This window comes from Genypterus blacodes, unplaced genomic scaffold (genome assembly GCF_046128005.1).
Source record: "Genypterus blacodes isolate CSIRO-AG114 ecotype Tasmania unplaced genomic scaffold, CSIRO-AGI_Gbla_v1 ptg000029l_1, whole genome shotgun sequence".
In the NCBI taxonomy this organism is placed as follows: domain Eukaryota; kingdom Metazoa; phylum Chordata; class Actinopteri; order Ophidiiformes; family Ophidiidae; genus Genypterus; species Genypterus blacodes.
Genome location: NW_027466842.1, coordinates 759,751 through 774,615, shown reverse-complemented (window position 1 = coordinate 774,615; position 14,865 = coordinate 759,751). Strand labels below are relative to the sequence as shown.

The 14,865-nt window shown below is 43.6% G+C and overlaps 3 protein-coding genes across 3 annotated transcripts; 1 reads left to right on the top strand and 2 right to left on the bottom strand.

The window, feature by feature from the left end:
* Positions 1-493: 493 nt before the first annotated feature.
* On the bottom strand, positions 494-3,965 carry nsun4 (NOP2/Sun RNA methyltransferase 4). The gene is made up of 8 exons (XM_076144822.1): positions 3,845-3,965; positions 3,250-3,469; positions 2,998-3,133; positions 2,527-2,681; positions 2,259-2,419; positions 2,028-2,152; positions 1,496-1,628; positions 494-1,322 (listed from the first exon to the last, which is right to left on the bottom strand). Exons 1-8 carry the CDS (start codon positions 3,935-3,937, stop codon positions 1,179-1,181), a joined length of 1,167 nt encoding a protein of 388 aa, XP_076000937.1. The 5' UTR covers positions 3,938-3,965; the 3' UTR covers positions 494-1,178.
* Positions 3,966-4,120: 155 nt separating this feature from the next.
* On the top strand, positions 4,121-5,789 carry LOC142994132 (cytochrome b-c1 complex subunit 6, mitochondrial-like). Its single transcript, XM_076144813.1, has 4 exons — positions 4,121-4,256; positions 4,807-4,953; positions 5,035-5,196; positions 5,285-5,789. Exons 1-4 carry the CDS (start codon positions 4,209-4,211, stop codon positions 5,315-5,317), a joined length of 390 nt encoding a protein of 129 aa, XP_076000928.1. The 5' UTR covers positions 4,121-4,208; the 3' UTR covers positions 5,318-5,789.
* Positions 5,790-6,378: 589 nt separating this feature from the next.
* Positions 6,379-12,798, bottom strand: pif1 (PIF1 5'-to-3' DNA helicase homolog (S. cerevisiae)). Its single transcript, XM_076144948.1, has 13 exons — positions 12,725-12,798; positions 11,460-12,029; positions 11,141-11,267; positions 10,906-11,031; positions 10,373-10,526; positions 10,113-10,227; positions 9,843-9,949; positions 9,572-9,711; positions 9,176-9,282; positions 8,956-9,043; positions 8,732-8,877; positions 6,989-7,180; positions 6,379-6,631 (listed from the first exon to the last, which is right to left on the bottom strand). Exons 2-13 carry the CDS (start codon positions 12,009-12,011, stop codon positions 6,581-6,583), a joined length of 1,905 nt encoding a protein of 634 aa, XP_076001063.1. The 5' UTR covers positions 12,012-12,029; positions 12,725-12,798; the 3' UTR covers positions 6,379-6,580.
* Between the last annotated feature and the right edge of the window lie 2,067 nt (positions 12,799-14,865).

The following is a 14,865-nucleotide window of genomic DNA, read 5'->3' as shown; positions in this document are numbered from 1 at the left end:
TCTTTAGCTTCTGTTGCCACCTACAGGGCTAAAGTAGAACTGCAGTCGTCCTTGAAAAGTCGCAACACTAAAACTGCACCTGAATGCATCACCTTATGAAAAAATAAAATTATAATATCTTCTACATTTAACATGCATTTTTATTTTGTAATAATAACTTTGATTTATTAATTAATTCAATGCTTTCTATTACTATCAAACCTCAAATGTTTTATATTCTAGTTTAGACTTATTTTATTGCATTTCTATAATTTTTGTATTATTTTTGTATCTCTAAATATTTGTATTTATTCCTTTTCATCTTATATTACTTCATTTTTAATGTTCTTATATTTCATATTGTATCCAATACCTATTTTCTGTTTTTCAGTCAAATGTTCAAGCACTTTGCACTGCATCCACTGAATATTCAAATACAAATCTGACAGATTGATTATTGTTTCTGAGCTCATTCTCGCAGTCATATGCAATATGTGGTTTTCTTTATTGCTGGAAACCATGACAATTTAATCTAGTCCATTCAAACACACAATTGTTCAATGTAATATACACAGTATTTAAGTACAAATCCTTATCATTTGTACTCATAATTCATTTTTAAACAGCGAGTTATCTTGTTATCAATGTAATAAGTTAAATCTCAGCGTTTTGTCAAATTTGTGAGCAAATCAAACATTTCTTCATAAAGTTCAAGCCGTTTATAATACAAACCCTAGTGGAGGGAACACACTTGCTCTACAGGCTTGGGACAGTATTGTGTGTTACAGCACCACCGAGCACCCGATCTGGACCTTTCCAGAATTTGATGATCTTTGCAACTTTTGCTTCGTAATATTTCCCCCCCATCTAAAAAGGAACATCATGATGGCATGTTGGTTTAGCCAAAAACATGAGTCCATAAGAGTCCATAAAAAAACATTTCCATCGATGTCCACATGATGACGGTCCAGCTTGAAAAATTCTTTGTTGTGGTTTGTGTTGATGAAATTGATCAACCCATTTACCAACTGCAGTCCAGTGTTTCAGCAGTCCACACCCAACTTATCCACTCAAACATGTCAGTCACAATGGATGAGCCGAAGCTAGCAGTACACAGTCGAGGAGGATCAATAATAGTCCAAAAGACCAAAACGCAATGATTTAAACATCCAGGTACATGAAGGTAAAGAGTCCAGAGTCTATGTCAGCCTCTTTAGCTTGCACATGTAGATCGGTCCAAAGTTAGCAGCTAGATGAGGGATGACCATCTCACCCAGGGGGAGGTCGGGTGCGAAGTGAAAGGTTTTCCTAAACATGTGTGTGAGGGGTCGCAGGTTCACGACCTGGAAGTGGAATTGTTCACGACAAGGAAAAACACAACAGAGGACCGGGACGTCAGGATTTGTGTATAAAAGCCCAAAGTTTTTATAAAGAGTCGTAAGGCTCTCCGTGTTCGCACTCACATCCTGCACTTACCTGCATCACTGCTGTGTGTGTACGTGTGTGTCACACTAACCTGTAGGCTGATGCCGTGATCCTCCCGGGCTGAGTGGACGGCCTGGTCCACCACGCTCTGGTTCTGAGCCTGAGCGAGGGTGCAGGTGGAATAGACGATCTCCCCGCCGGGACACGCTGCCTGGATTCCAGCCCTGAAGGACAGAAGGAGGCCAGTTAGTTTCAAGACTTAATTCAAAGTCAACATTGTAACACTTTTTCATCCCTGTTCCACTATATGAGCTTGGTATTCACATTTTATAATTATAACATGGGACAACAAAATAATTGGCTTTTCCACATTCATAAGGCTTCATTAAAATGTATGTCATTAGTGAATCAGATTTAAAGCTTGTTTATCTCCTCTCAGTAACTCTGTGGTGGTGAGAGCTGAGCAGTGACATCACGTCTCTGACATCAGAGTCGAGCGGGGCAGGAAATGTTGTTGTTGTGCCATTTTATTGTCAGTTTGTATATTTAGTCTAAATATAAGCACACAAACTGGATCAAAACACAAACAGACCACTGGGCCAATGAGGGCCGTGGTTACTTACAGCAGCAGCTCCAACTGTAGCTGAGGGAGCCGCAGTCTCTCGCCCATCCTGCCCTTGTTAAATATGTTGTTGTCGTCCTCCATCAGCGAGTGTCTGTCTGTGGTACAGGGGACGTCAACCAGGACCTGCACACATAGGAAAGATGAACGTAAGAGTGACTGACACCAGGCTTAGCCAATGAGGTGACAGGCTACGGACAGTAACTGGACTGACTCCATGACGTCGGCTTACTCTGTTAAAAGTGTTCCTTTCAATTTCCCCCCATGTTGTCCCGTCGAAGCAGCTGCTACGCAATTTGTCGTCGTTCAAGAACTCCCTGGGGATGTAGCTGTGGAGGACCTTCTGGAGACGCGCCGCCCGAGACACCGAGGAGTCGTTTACACACAAGAAACCTTTGACAGACACACAAAGCAGGTGAAGGGTTCATACTGACCAACTGACTGACTGACAGAGAAACAGCCCTATTAGCAGAAGGAGGGGAAGCTGGGGGTCCTCGTACCGATACGCTGGGTCTGGAGCAGAGTCAGGGTCTTTCCTCCCGGGGCGGCACAAAGGTCCAGAACGGTGTGACCCTCCTGGATGTCGAGCGCGAGGCAAGGCAGCACAGACGCTGCGTCCATCAGGTAGTGACCCAACAGGCCGTGTGTGTCCGGACTACAGAGGAGGACAGAAAGCATCAAAGAGAGGTTAAAACATAAACTACAGCAAATCAACATTATCAATCTCACCATTGTTTTAGCATCAGCCTCTGTTTAATTTCAACACAACAGTTCTCTTATATTCCAGCAGAGGGCAGTCAAAACAAACCCACAAACCATAAAATAGTTATACAAACAGAATTACAAAGTGGTTGCTCTATACAAGGCAACTATCCGTGAGAAAATTTGATTTCTGGATTACATGATGGTATTGAAAGCAAACAATTTGACCCACGTCACTTCTTTTCCTTTAGATTGCAAAGCATTCTCACCGAGCAGGCTTAAATCTTGAGATGTCGCCTCTGGGAAACACCAGGCACTTGATGTTTGGGCTGATCTGAATAGAGGACGGCTGTTGGTCACTTGATTCTGCCTGGACCTCCGATTCCTGATCCGAGCCTGGCTGAGCTGTAAAAATGATAACATGGAGAACATAATATCATGAAGGAGACTCTCTTTCCCCTGTGAGAGTCACCCTATACACCCATAGGTGCCGGCTTTGTTATGATACTGAAAACTCCTACCGTCCTCGTCCGTGTGGCTGATGAAGTCTCTGCATCCCTGGGATTGGAGCTCTGCCTGAACAGCATTGTGGCAGAAGTTGTTGATCAAGGCTCCGTATTTCCTTTCGGACAGCAAGGCGGAGCGGACAGAGGGCCATGTTTCCCCCAGCTGCAGACTGTAGGTGGCATCGAAGCGCTGCAGGGCCAGAGAGGTGGGGGGGTGCTTGGTACGTGTAGCAGCCTGGACAAGAAGACAAGAGGTCAATGACAAAGATACAGAGTGTGTGTGTGTCATTATTGGTGAAGCACAAACCCAAGGACTGACTGATAAGTTGTGAGCCTATTTTTCAATAATACTTTCATCACAGATACCAAGAAGTACACATATATGGTGTAAACAATGATGGTTGTATTATGTCATTAATATCACAACAAGTCTTGGAATAGAATATTGTAGAAACCCCCGCAGAGATGGTGATTGATAAATTATGAGCCTAGCCAGAAGGGTGGCTATCCCAACAATGGCTCACAACTTATCGATCAAGCCTCGTAGCTACAACACGGCTTTTAACATCAAAGATAGCGTATTTAGGATATTGTAGCGCGGGGCACATACCCATTTTTCCTTTACTCGGTGTCGTTTGGGTGTCAGACATCTTAAATCTGTCACTTTTCTGAGCAGTAGCCGCGTCTCCATGAGCAGTGACATTTTCCGTCCGGTTTTTCAGTCCGACATCGATTTGACGTTTGAAAGAAAGGTTCCGCCCGCCGGTGTTACATATGATTGGCGACGCCTCAACAAATAGCAAGACGCTGATTGGAGCAATGCCTGTCAATCATTTACTATTAACCAATCAGCGGCTTCATCCGGTACGTTTAACTCGTCGTTTCCTCCGTGTGACCTCACGTCCTCCACGAATAGTGTGTCTGCGGCATCCCCCCCTCTTTGGAGCATTTAAGTGCATTTTTGAGCCGTGATCATGGTTTTCGAAAACAAAATGGTCACATACGATGACCCCGACGACCAGGTAATGTAATATACTGTTATATTTGTGTGTAGTTTTGGTTTAATGTAGGTTCATGGAGGGCGTTACACAACTCCACACTGTAACTCAGCCCCGATTCTGCTGCAGGTGAGCGGTATCTTTCAATGGAGGCGGCAGCTGAAGGATTTATATATATATACACGTCAATGTTGTGGACGTGTTACGTTACACTCCGGGGCACCTTTGGGTCACCTCGGCTCACGTGGTTCCTTTCTGCCAACGTTTAATAATGGGTGTTTGATCACTTACTGCTCATTATTGTAAAACAGAAACAAGCTACTCACAGTTATAAGTGTTGATTGAACTAACTCTTCAATTCATTAATTCATCAATTCCTCATGTCTTAATAGCCACAAGTTGTATTTGCTGATTGCCTTTTTTGGTCTGGACAGTTCTTGTCATTCTTGTAGATGTCAAGTTGAGTTTTTATGGAAATGAGTGATCTATTGTGATCTCTGTTGATCGTGTCATCAGATTTCCAGCAACGTTATGAATCTGACTTTGATTTCTTTGGCCTTTTGTTACTCATAAGGAGGAAGAAGAGGCACCAGTAGAGGAGGAGGACGCACCTGCAGAGGAAGAGGAAGCACCTGAAGAGGAGGCACCTGAAGAGGAAGAGGAGGCGGCAGCAGAGGAAGAAGAAGAAGAGGAGGAAGAAGAGGAGGAGGAGGACATGGTGGTAAGTGACAGGATAATGGATAATGAGCGTAGATATCAAACACTGCAATGGTTCACTCGACATTTCCTCTTTGTCCCTCAGGACCCTCTGGACACGATACGAGTTAAATGTGAGCAGACGGCACACTGTGTCCATTACAAGGAGCGTCTGGAGACGTGTGAGGCTCGGGTCAGCTCCAGGTCCCACACTACGGAGGACTGCACAGAAGAGCTCTTTGACTTCCTGCATGCACGGGACCATTGTGTAAGTGTGTGTAGACGTAGACCTGGTTTGTTAAGCGATGATTTGTTTCCCGTCGATGAATCTCTAATCGTCTTCTTCCTCTTCACAGGTAGCACACAAGCTGTTCCACAACGTAAAATGACCGACCTGCCTGACTTCCATCACACTGTACCACTGTGGAAACTATTTAACTCCAATCCTTGTGAAAAATTAGTTCTAAAGTCTATTTTTTTTTCCTGTGTATTACTGTAAATGAATTCCTTCTCCTCGACTAAAAACACACACAACCTCCGCTTTCTACATTAAGTCTTTTTAGACAGACACTGAGTTGGATGCATAATGTGAATTGCTGCTCTCAGGACAGTCAGTTTACACACACACACACGTTAATATGCTGCTACAGTAGCGGTTGTGCTCCTCTCAGGTTTGGACATAATCACATTGATCAGATGTCTACAGTTTGTATTCTTTCCTCTTTGTCTGATTTGTATCAAGTCTTGAGCATCAGACGTCGCTGCTGGTTAGAACTGAACATGTTGGAGTGTGTTATGAGAATCATGTATGGATAAGTTCAGTGTTAAATAATTGCTCCAAATAAAGTGACTTTAAACATTCATTGTATGCAAATGAAGAGCTTTATGTTGACCTCATATTCAGCTGTTCATACACCAATGGCAGGTTCATAACGTACAAGGAGCCAAACTGCACATCGGGAGCAGTAAGGGGGTTCAGTGTCTTGCTCAACACCAACAGGCTCCCTAGGAGGAGCCCAGAACTGAACCAGTACCTTTTGATCCCTAGACGATGGTTTTACCTTCCAGAGCCACACAGCCTTGTTGTTTGGAGTGTATTGTTAGGCTATTTTAGACACATGAAGTGAAAATAGGGGAGAGCTATCAATTATAGATCAGGGACCAGTTGTATAATTTCAGGCGATGCCTTCCCTGCCATTGTAAACTGTAATTTGACTCGGTGTTAAAGTTATTATCGCAGACTTAAAGCTTAAGGGTGTGGATGTTTTAATTAAGGCCGGATTAGATTTCATTTTTCTAAAAATCTTAAGTTCAGAACCTTCCTTAGCTTGAGTAAAATGAATCCATGTACACTTAAAGCATTCATGAACTTGGAATGCTCAGTAATGTAACACTCAACACAAATATTGATTCAACTTAAAACTTTATTTGAGTCAATACATGCACTCCATAAATTAAAATCACAGCACAATAAAAAGAGTCTTGAATGGCCAGCTGGGGGCAGTGTGACCATAAGCACTCAGGAGTCATGCAGCCTTATTGTATTGAATTTACAAAAGCCTGCCACAATAAAATCAAAACATCCCAATGAGGATAACAAACATATAAACACTGCACACGGTGCAGAACATTAAAACAACACATGATGCGCCTCACCAACTGTTCTCTTTGTTACTTTTGCCAACAAACTCGTCCATGGACGCCTGCAGAGACAAAGGGGATGTTTATTTATCTTTTCAAATGCAGCCGCTTACTTTTAATGATGTGCAGCAAAATGCTTTGTGTCATATGGTTTGTTGGTTTGTTTGGAGGATTGCAGGGATTCAAGAGTAAAGTGGGAATTCAGCACATCAGTACACTTAAAGGCAATCCACCACAATTTATGATTATCAAATGCAATCAGATTTATTGTCATGCAGAGCACTATTTGGCAGGTGAACATAATCATAAAAGCGTTATGACTATAGAGCCAAGAGATCCATTTAAATCTATAAATATTTTAAATATACAGTAGGTGGTGGCAGCAGGACCATGGCAGGTTTATGGAGCTCTGCACTCACCTGCATGAGCAGCCTCTCCTTCCTCAGCCTCTTGTAGAAAACAAGAACGTCTGCGTCCGCCCGAACCACACAGGGGTCAAAGTCCATGACCCTCAGGCCCTCCAGGCTCCGTGCCCGAGACAAGGCCACGTAAGCCTGACCGCACTCAAACACGCGCGCCAGGGAGATCTCCACACAGTCCAGCGTCATTCCCTGGAAGAAGCGACAAAACACACCGGACCGGTCATCACAACGACAAGTGGCCATGTTGTAGTTCAGGCCACACGTTTGATGAGTCATCATTTACAGCAGACGAGGAAGAAGAAGATAATTTTTCCTTGCTACATCAGATTTGACAGGAGTTATGGACAGATGTGTTCGCAATACAAAAACAGTATTATCCATTTTCCCTCATTAAAATCCATTTTCTGATATACTGTGTGTGTGTGTGTGTGTGTGTGTGTGTGTGTGTGTGTGTGTGTGTGTGTGTGTGTGTGTGTGTGTGTGTGTGTGTTTGCTTTCCTTCCCTCTCTATTTATCCCACTGTTGCTTTAGATCAAACATTGGTGACATTTCGGTCATGACCACTGAACCCAATTACCCAGAGGAACCCATTTCTGTGTCAAACCACTGAGTGATGGCGAACACACACACACTTTCAGCACTTTGAGCAGCAGGAGCCTCAGGTTAATATTCACAGCGTCTGACGGGGGAGGCAGCACCCTTAACGAAAACAAATACTGCACCCCAAACTGCTCCCCAATGCACCCAGTCTGTTCCTGTTTACATACAGTGCATGTTGTTGTCAATACCCAGCGGCTTCACCATCGCATTTTAATTCGATATCTATCCAAGCATACAAAACTAAATGAATCTACATAAGAAAGGCTCAGGATTCGGATCTCCCTTGCTCAGCGGCCCACATGTAAAGCTTAGAAATGTTATGGGAAATAAAACAGTTTGGGGGCTGGATGAGTTTCTCTCAGCCTACTGCTAAACTTTTGGAACATCCAGAACAAACAGACAGGAAGTGCAGGGGAGGAGGATGACTTGCGACTGCCCCAAACCAGGAATGAATATTCAGCACCACCTTTGATGTGGGGGTGGAGAAGGTTTTTCCCTTTACTTAATCAAGTGACACATCGTCGAAAACAAGCGGCCTTCGAATGCGATCGCGTCTCCGAACTAGATACTAGATAAAGAACATCAGGCTCAAAAGTCCAAAATCATCAAACGACACGACAATAATAGAAACTTTTCCTCCAGATTAAAAAGGTAAACGGGCAAAGTTTTGTAATGTTATTGCTGATATGACTTCTCATCTTCCATTTCCCCATTGAGCTTAATTTTAGCCGATAAGCCATAATGCAAACAAGATAAGATGCAGGGGGCGGCTAAGAATCAAACCAGACACTTCAATCAATTAAGTGTCTGGGGGAGATAGTAAATAAAACAAGCAGGAACATTAATTAATTTTTGGCCTGTTAAATCAAAACGGGCTTCAAGCATTGAACAATGTCTTTCAAAGAGACCTACTTTCATAATGTGGTGGTGGCTAAAAGCTGGTGTGGTCATATGTGCATGCTGAGTGCTTTGATGCCGAGTGCAAAGAAACGTTCCTCGGCGCCCACCAAGGCCACAGTAAGAGCTCTGTGCATAGTGCTGATCACTGTCGGCCAGTAAGACTCTGGACTAGAATGGTATGTAGAGATCTAAAGCATTAAATGTGGTGATGATTGACCAGGGCCTCTGACTGGAGCTCACCTGGCTCTTGTGGATGGAGATGGCCCAGGCCAGTTTGAGTGGCAGCTGCTGTCGGCTCAGGTGGAGCCCCCCTCCAGACTTGAACACCCAGCGCTCAGGCTTCAGCACCTCCGTGGCCCCGCACAGGAATCGCACACGTGGTAGTCCTGAAGAAAGGGGGAATGAGTCCGTGACAAAAAGTATGCAGATGACGGAACACTGAACATTAAATCAATCAAACTGACCATGTTTTCCGGATTCAAATGCCACCACAACCCCTCGGGCTCCATTCACCAGACCTCGCTGGACGTCCAGGTTCTTCGTCAGCATTACCTTATGGAAACAATCATCACCATAATTCTAGTTCTTTGCAGTCCAAAAGTCCAGTATTGTGTCACAAATGCAAGTGTATACAAACGCTTGGATAGGCCTGGAGGAGTCCATTCAGTACAGCGAGCAGCCTACCTGAGCTCCCACTTTGAGTTGGATCAGTCTGCCGACGGGACTGTGAGCATCTATGGTCTTGACCAGGGCGGGATCACTGTCCACTGCCTCAAAGTCACGCACCGACCCTTGGAGACAGAGCGAGGAAAGCGTTTTACATTTTAGAGTGCCCCGCCCCCAATAAGAGGACAGCGATTCATATGTGGACCAAAATACTGTGTTCTTGATCTTGTCTTGTATTTAAGTGTGGACTTGTCATACCCACGTTACAGAAGAAGCAGACTGTGTGACGAAAACCAAGAATGACTCATCATGCATGCAACGGTCTATCCTATTTTCCACACAGATCACAGGCTGATGTTACACTTAGTGGAAGAGCTGTAAAAGCAATTATGGTAAAAACAGAGGGAGTGAAACCTGGCAGCTGCTGGAGTTTGTTCTCATTTGTGAGCTCCACGTCGTCCTTGTGTGTGCACAGCCTGGTTGCCAGAATCCCCTCTCTCTCGATCTTATGATAGGCACTCCCCGTCAGCTTAGACGTCACTTCCTCCGTCACCCTGAATGGTGAAAATTGGACAAGAGATGTAGTTAACTTCAGACTAAATCATTACACAGTGACATGGCTGAGACGTTCAGGTGTCCACATAGTTTTGGCCCCATGGCTCAGGTCTTGGACCGTGCTCATTACCTGCCCACCCTCACTGCCTGCAGGAGAGAGATGAAGGTTTGGTCCGTCTGTCTACGAACTTCTGTTAACTCCATGTTGACCTGGATGACCTTACGCCAACACCTGGACTGAAGGTTCAAAAGGGGGGAAACGGTTGATTATTTTTGGGGGAATTGAGAAGAGAACCTGGTGGGAGAAGCGTGTATTCATATGAGGCATTAAACTAAATCCCCCACAGAATGACTCCACTGACACAAACACATGGAAAATCCAGGTTGTGGTTTTGCCGACCTGGAAGCAGAAGCTGGACTTTTCCTTTCCCTTGGACACAGGAGGCAGCTGGAGGAAATCGCCACATACGATCAGCTGGATGCCTCCAAACGGCCCGGTGGATCTCCTCACTGACCTACAGCGACACAGGGCCAGAGGTCACAGATTCAGAGCCGTCAGTGAAGATGAAGAATGCAACATCTCAACTTTGAAGCAATACTAGAGAAAACGCTTAAGTCAATTGATTTTTTTTGGTCGATACCACATTGTCCAAACCTCACCTGGCTACAGACTCCAGCTTGTCAAAGAACTGAGCCTCCACCATGGAGATCTCGTCGATGATGAGGTGGCGACAGGTGGTCCAGTGCTGCAGGACGCCGGGCCTCTGAGCCAGCTCGATGCACTGCTCCAGAGGAGCGGCGCCTGAGCCGATGCCTGGAGACGGTAGGGATGAGGATGAGGAGGTTGGAGACACAGATATACACAAGTAATCATATCCAAAGTCTGTATGTATATTCAGATTTATTGCGCAATTAATTCAATATCATAAGAGATTAAATTTTCAAGATTTAGCTTAAATTATTAAACTTCATAAGAATTGTAACCAGGAAACGGGTCACAATAAGAGAATGTTTGTAATTTTTCTTAAATAAAAGCAGCAAATTGATAACATTCTGCCTGTTGATGCCGTTTTTAAACCTTTGAATAAACATTTGTGTGCCTATTTTTATCAAATACTTGCCACCGATGTCATGCTGTATACATTTTGGTGTGCCATCTTGCTCTACACACACACACTGACTGACTGACTGACCAGCAAAGCTGTGTAGCGTCGTCCCTCCGATGTGGCACGCAGCCACTCCTGTGCTGGCTGTGGCGAAGGTGCTCTTTGGAGGAAGAGATCCCATGATTCTCTTGAGTAAGAAGGACTTTCCCGTGCCTAAACAAAATGTCACATTCAGAGCTCAGGGCAGAGAATCCCACAGAAACAACAGCATTGTGCAAAAATGATGATTGATGATTATGTCTCTTGTTGTCGTGCGTCATACCTGCACTCCCTGTAAAGAAGACGTTCCTGCCGCTCAGCACAGCGCTGAGGACAGCAGCCTGCTCTTTGTTCAGCTTGCGAGCTGTTGGCAGACACAGGACGGGCTTCTTACAGGGGTTGGTTTTAACCTGAAACAATACAACAGTCAAATCTCACATCTTATCTGAGACATTTTGTATCAGTCTGCTTTTGCCAAAACCAAGAATACTATTTTAATCTGATGGTATTACTACTAGTAAATAGGATTTGAATACTACAGTGATTATTTCAATAATAAAGACGCAGATTTGTTATTGCTGTCGTGTGTGTTCTGAACTTACTGGGCTGAAGTTACAGTCACTCCTTGACCTTTTGACCTGTTGGCCTGTCCCTGCTGCAGTCATCTTGTTGCTCCGATCTGTCAGTCCCTTGGGAGCTACTTTACTCCTCAGCTCATTGACCTTCTGGATGTCTTTCTGCTGCAGCGGGCTGATGGCCTCAAAGCTGCGGGGCAGACAGGCCTTGAGCTTCTCTCGGCCATTTATTTGCTTGCTGCTCTGCCAGGCTTGGTGCTTGATGCTCAGGGTTTTCAGGAAGAGGCTCAGCTGGTCCGGGGGACAGTTGGAAATGAGCACCTGGATGTTTTCCGGGAGCAATTTGATGGTGCATTTCCCCTCTCTGGCGAACTTTGTGAAAAGCTTGAACTCTTTCAAGTTGTAGCTTTGTGGAACTTTCCCATCATGCACCCGCAGGATAATCTCCTGGAACTCATTGCGGCCTAGAACGACAGAAGCTTTGCGGAAGGCCTGCCTCCGGGTCGCCTGACCAGATACGTTTAAATGTTCCAATACAACGCCGCACTGTAGCTGGGCACCGTCTTCCCCAGGTAACATTAGAGCGTTACTGCAATGCTATGGAGCACCACAAGTAAACAGACAATAGACAGGGAAGATACAGTTAATACATATAGAAAACATACAAGCATATGTAAACAGTACATCATCTTACTGTAGTAATAGGTACCAGCAGATAGTTAAAACTCTACAGCATATGTATTTACTATATACAATTTATGTACTGGAGTAAGTGTACATGGATTGGATTGTAAATATTAGGAAACGATCATTTGAAAGGTTCTATATAAACAGACAGGGTGGATTTTTCAGACATTTTGATTTTTGTTTCTTTGCAATTATTTAGTTTTCTCCTTTGATGCGTTTGTGACCATTTTCTATTGTTGTAATTTAATGTGTTTTGCAGTTTCTTTTACGAAGCACGTAAACTAAATGTCATTCCTGCAGCAAAAGTCTGTTTTGTAAACGACCACGAAGGCTGTTTGTCTTCCAGGTTAACGGGGAAGCTTCAATGGCCACATTTCGACCAAACATAAAGACCAAATCATTCACGGTTGTGATTAAAAGCGGATAACAGCGTGTTTCATCAGCAGGAATGGATCTACGCTCACCGCAGCTGCGTTTAATTCACTCAGTCGACGCAAACAAAAGCTCTGATATCTTGATCAAACAGAACCTCCATCTTGTATGACATCGTAACATTTAGTGCAACCCAAAGATAAAGTTAAATGCAGTTCTCAATCTCTTCTTACCTTTAATAATGAAATAAATGACGTGTTTGCTTCTTCCTTGTTGTGCTCAGCGGCTGCTCCGGCTCACTGAGACGCCAAACGCCAATTTCAAATTCTCAGTGTGTGAGATCAGCCAATAGCTGAGCAGCACCTCTGGCCAATCAGCGGAAGGGGATTTAACATTACACCCAATGACAGAGGAGGGGGCGTGCCAGTGGGGCTACACCGACCAATCCTTAACGTTGCACTTTCTTAGCACATGGCCTTGTGAAAAAGACACACGCACGCACGCACGCACGCACGCACGCACGCACACACACACACACACACACACACACAATTATATTATATTATATTTTATTATATTATATTATATTATATTATATTATATCATATTATATTATATTATATTATATTATATTATATTATATTGTATTATATTATATTATATTGGACTTCATCTGGAGAGAGCAAATACAGAGACAGCTCAGCACAAGGTCTCAGGTTGGGTTTGGACATGTTTGGACTGTTTTGTGGCACAGTATTATTAAGGACTAAAACAATGTGGTCTTGCACTGTCTCACCATGTGTAAATGGGTTCATTGAAGGCCCAAGATGACCTCCGGAGCTCTGAGGAGACAAGAGCAAAATATTAGATTTCAGACACAGGAGCCATGATATCAATCTGAAATATGACACCAGCTGTGAGTTACATTCAACATAGATGTATGGCTGAATGACACAAAAGCCTTTACAGCAGAAACACAAAACTGATGAGTTGTCTAGGTTGACCTCTCCTGAACCTGTTTGGCTGATGCTCTCCAGGGTGTCCAGAGTCACTACTAACATCAGAGACAGAGGAAGAAATGTTTACTGCTAGATACGCATCTCATTATATGGATATGCTGCATGATTAAAACCACATAAATGCTGGGCAACCAGGCATATCTCAAGGACAGACAGTGGCACCTACCACTCCATGACTCCAGCATCGCAAATCCTAGACAGGTATTCCTGATGTAAGCTTCCACTCCAGGTCCACACCAGCAAGAAAACAGTTTGTTCCAATCTACAGGCGAGTTCATCCAGGGGTCATTTCTGTTTGGATGCTCTGCAGGGGTTTCTTTAGTTTCATTAGAATCAGCTCTCTATTCCTTTAGCATAGTGTTTGGGCAACAGCACCATGGTAACACATCTAACGAGGTGTCGCATTATGTGGACATCAGCTTTCAATACTGCCTTTATGAAATGTCAGGACACCATGGTAACAAGAAACAGGAGAGTGTTTAAAAACCACTCAGAATTGTTAAGCAATTACTACTAATACTACTAATGCTTTATTTTCCTCTGTTGCATGAATTAATTATAGTTCCACATTTGGCATCCTTTCATGGCTTACCAGACTCTCTGATAAAGCTTATGTCAACATTTATTTTAGGTTCATTATGAATATTTACAAGCTTAATTTAGACTGTACAGGTGAACATCACGCGATCTCAGCCAGCCCCAATTCATTGTCATCATGAATATAAATGAGCGGCGATGATAAATGAACCATAAACAAACAATCGAGTGTCAGCTGGTGGGCTCTCCTTTATTACACTGTTTCATGTGTGCACTCTGATGACTCACAGTGTTCCCATCATTTATTTAACACCTATCATACACGTACACACACACACACACACACACACACATACACACACACGCCTGCCATCTCTGTCTTCCTGGATCTCGATAAGCAGGCAGCACTTCCAGGCAGGAGTGAAAGGTCGGCATGGTCGACCCCAAGCCATGAATTTTAAAGTCGATATTATAGTGCCTACTCGATTAAATATCAGGATGAGAGTGTGACTATGTGTGTGAGGGTATGTGTGATGATTCCACTTCCCACAAACCATCAGTCAGTGTCTACATGTTAGATGTAAAGAAACCAAAAAGGTGAGAAGGAGAAAAAGTAAAGTAATAGATGCTTAAGATGGAATGATTGATGATTGATTGAGTCAAGTGATGTAATAATGATAGTGGAACTGAAACTGTTATATATACAGAATCCTAAAAAGTATTTGACCGTATAAGAACAAAATTTAGAAAAGCAATAAAATACATTAGTAAAACAAGACAGTTATTAAATGAGACACAATGACTTTGTAATATAATCG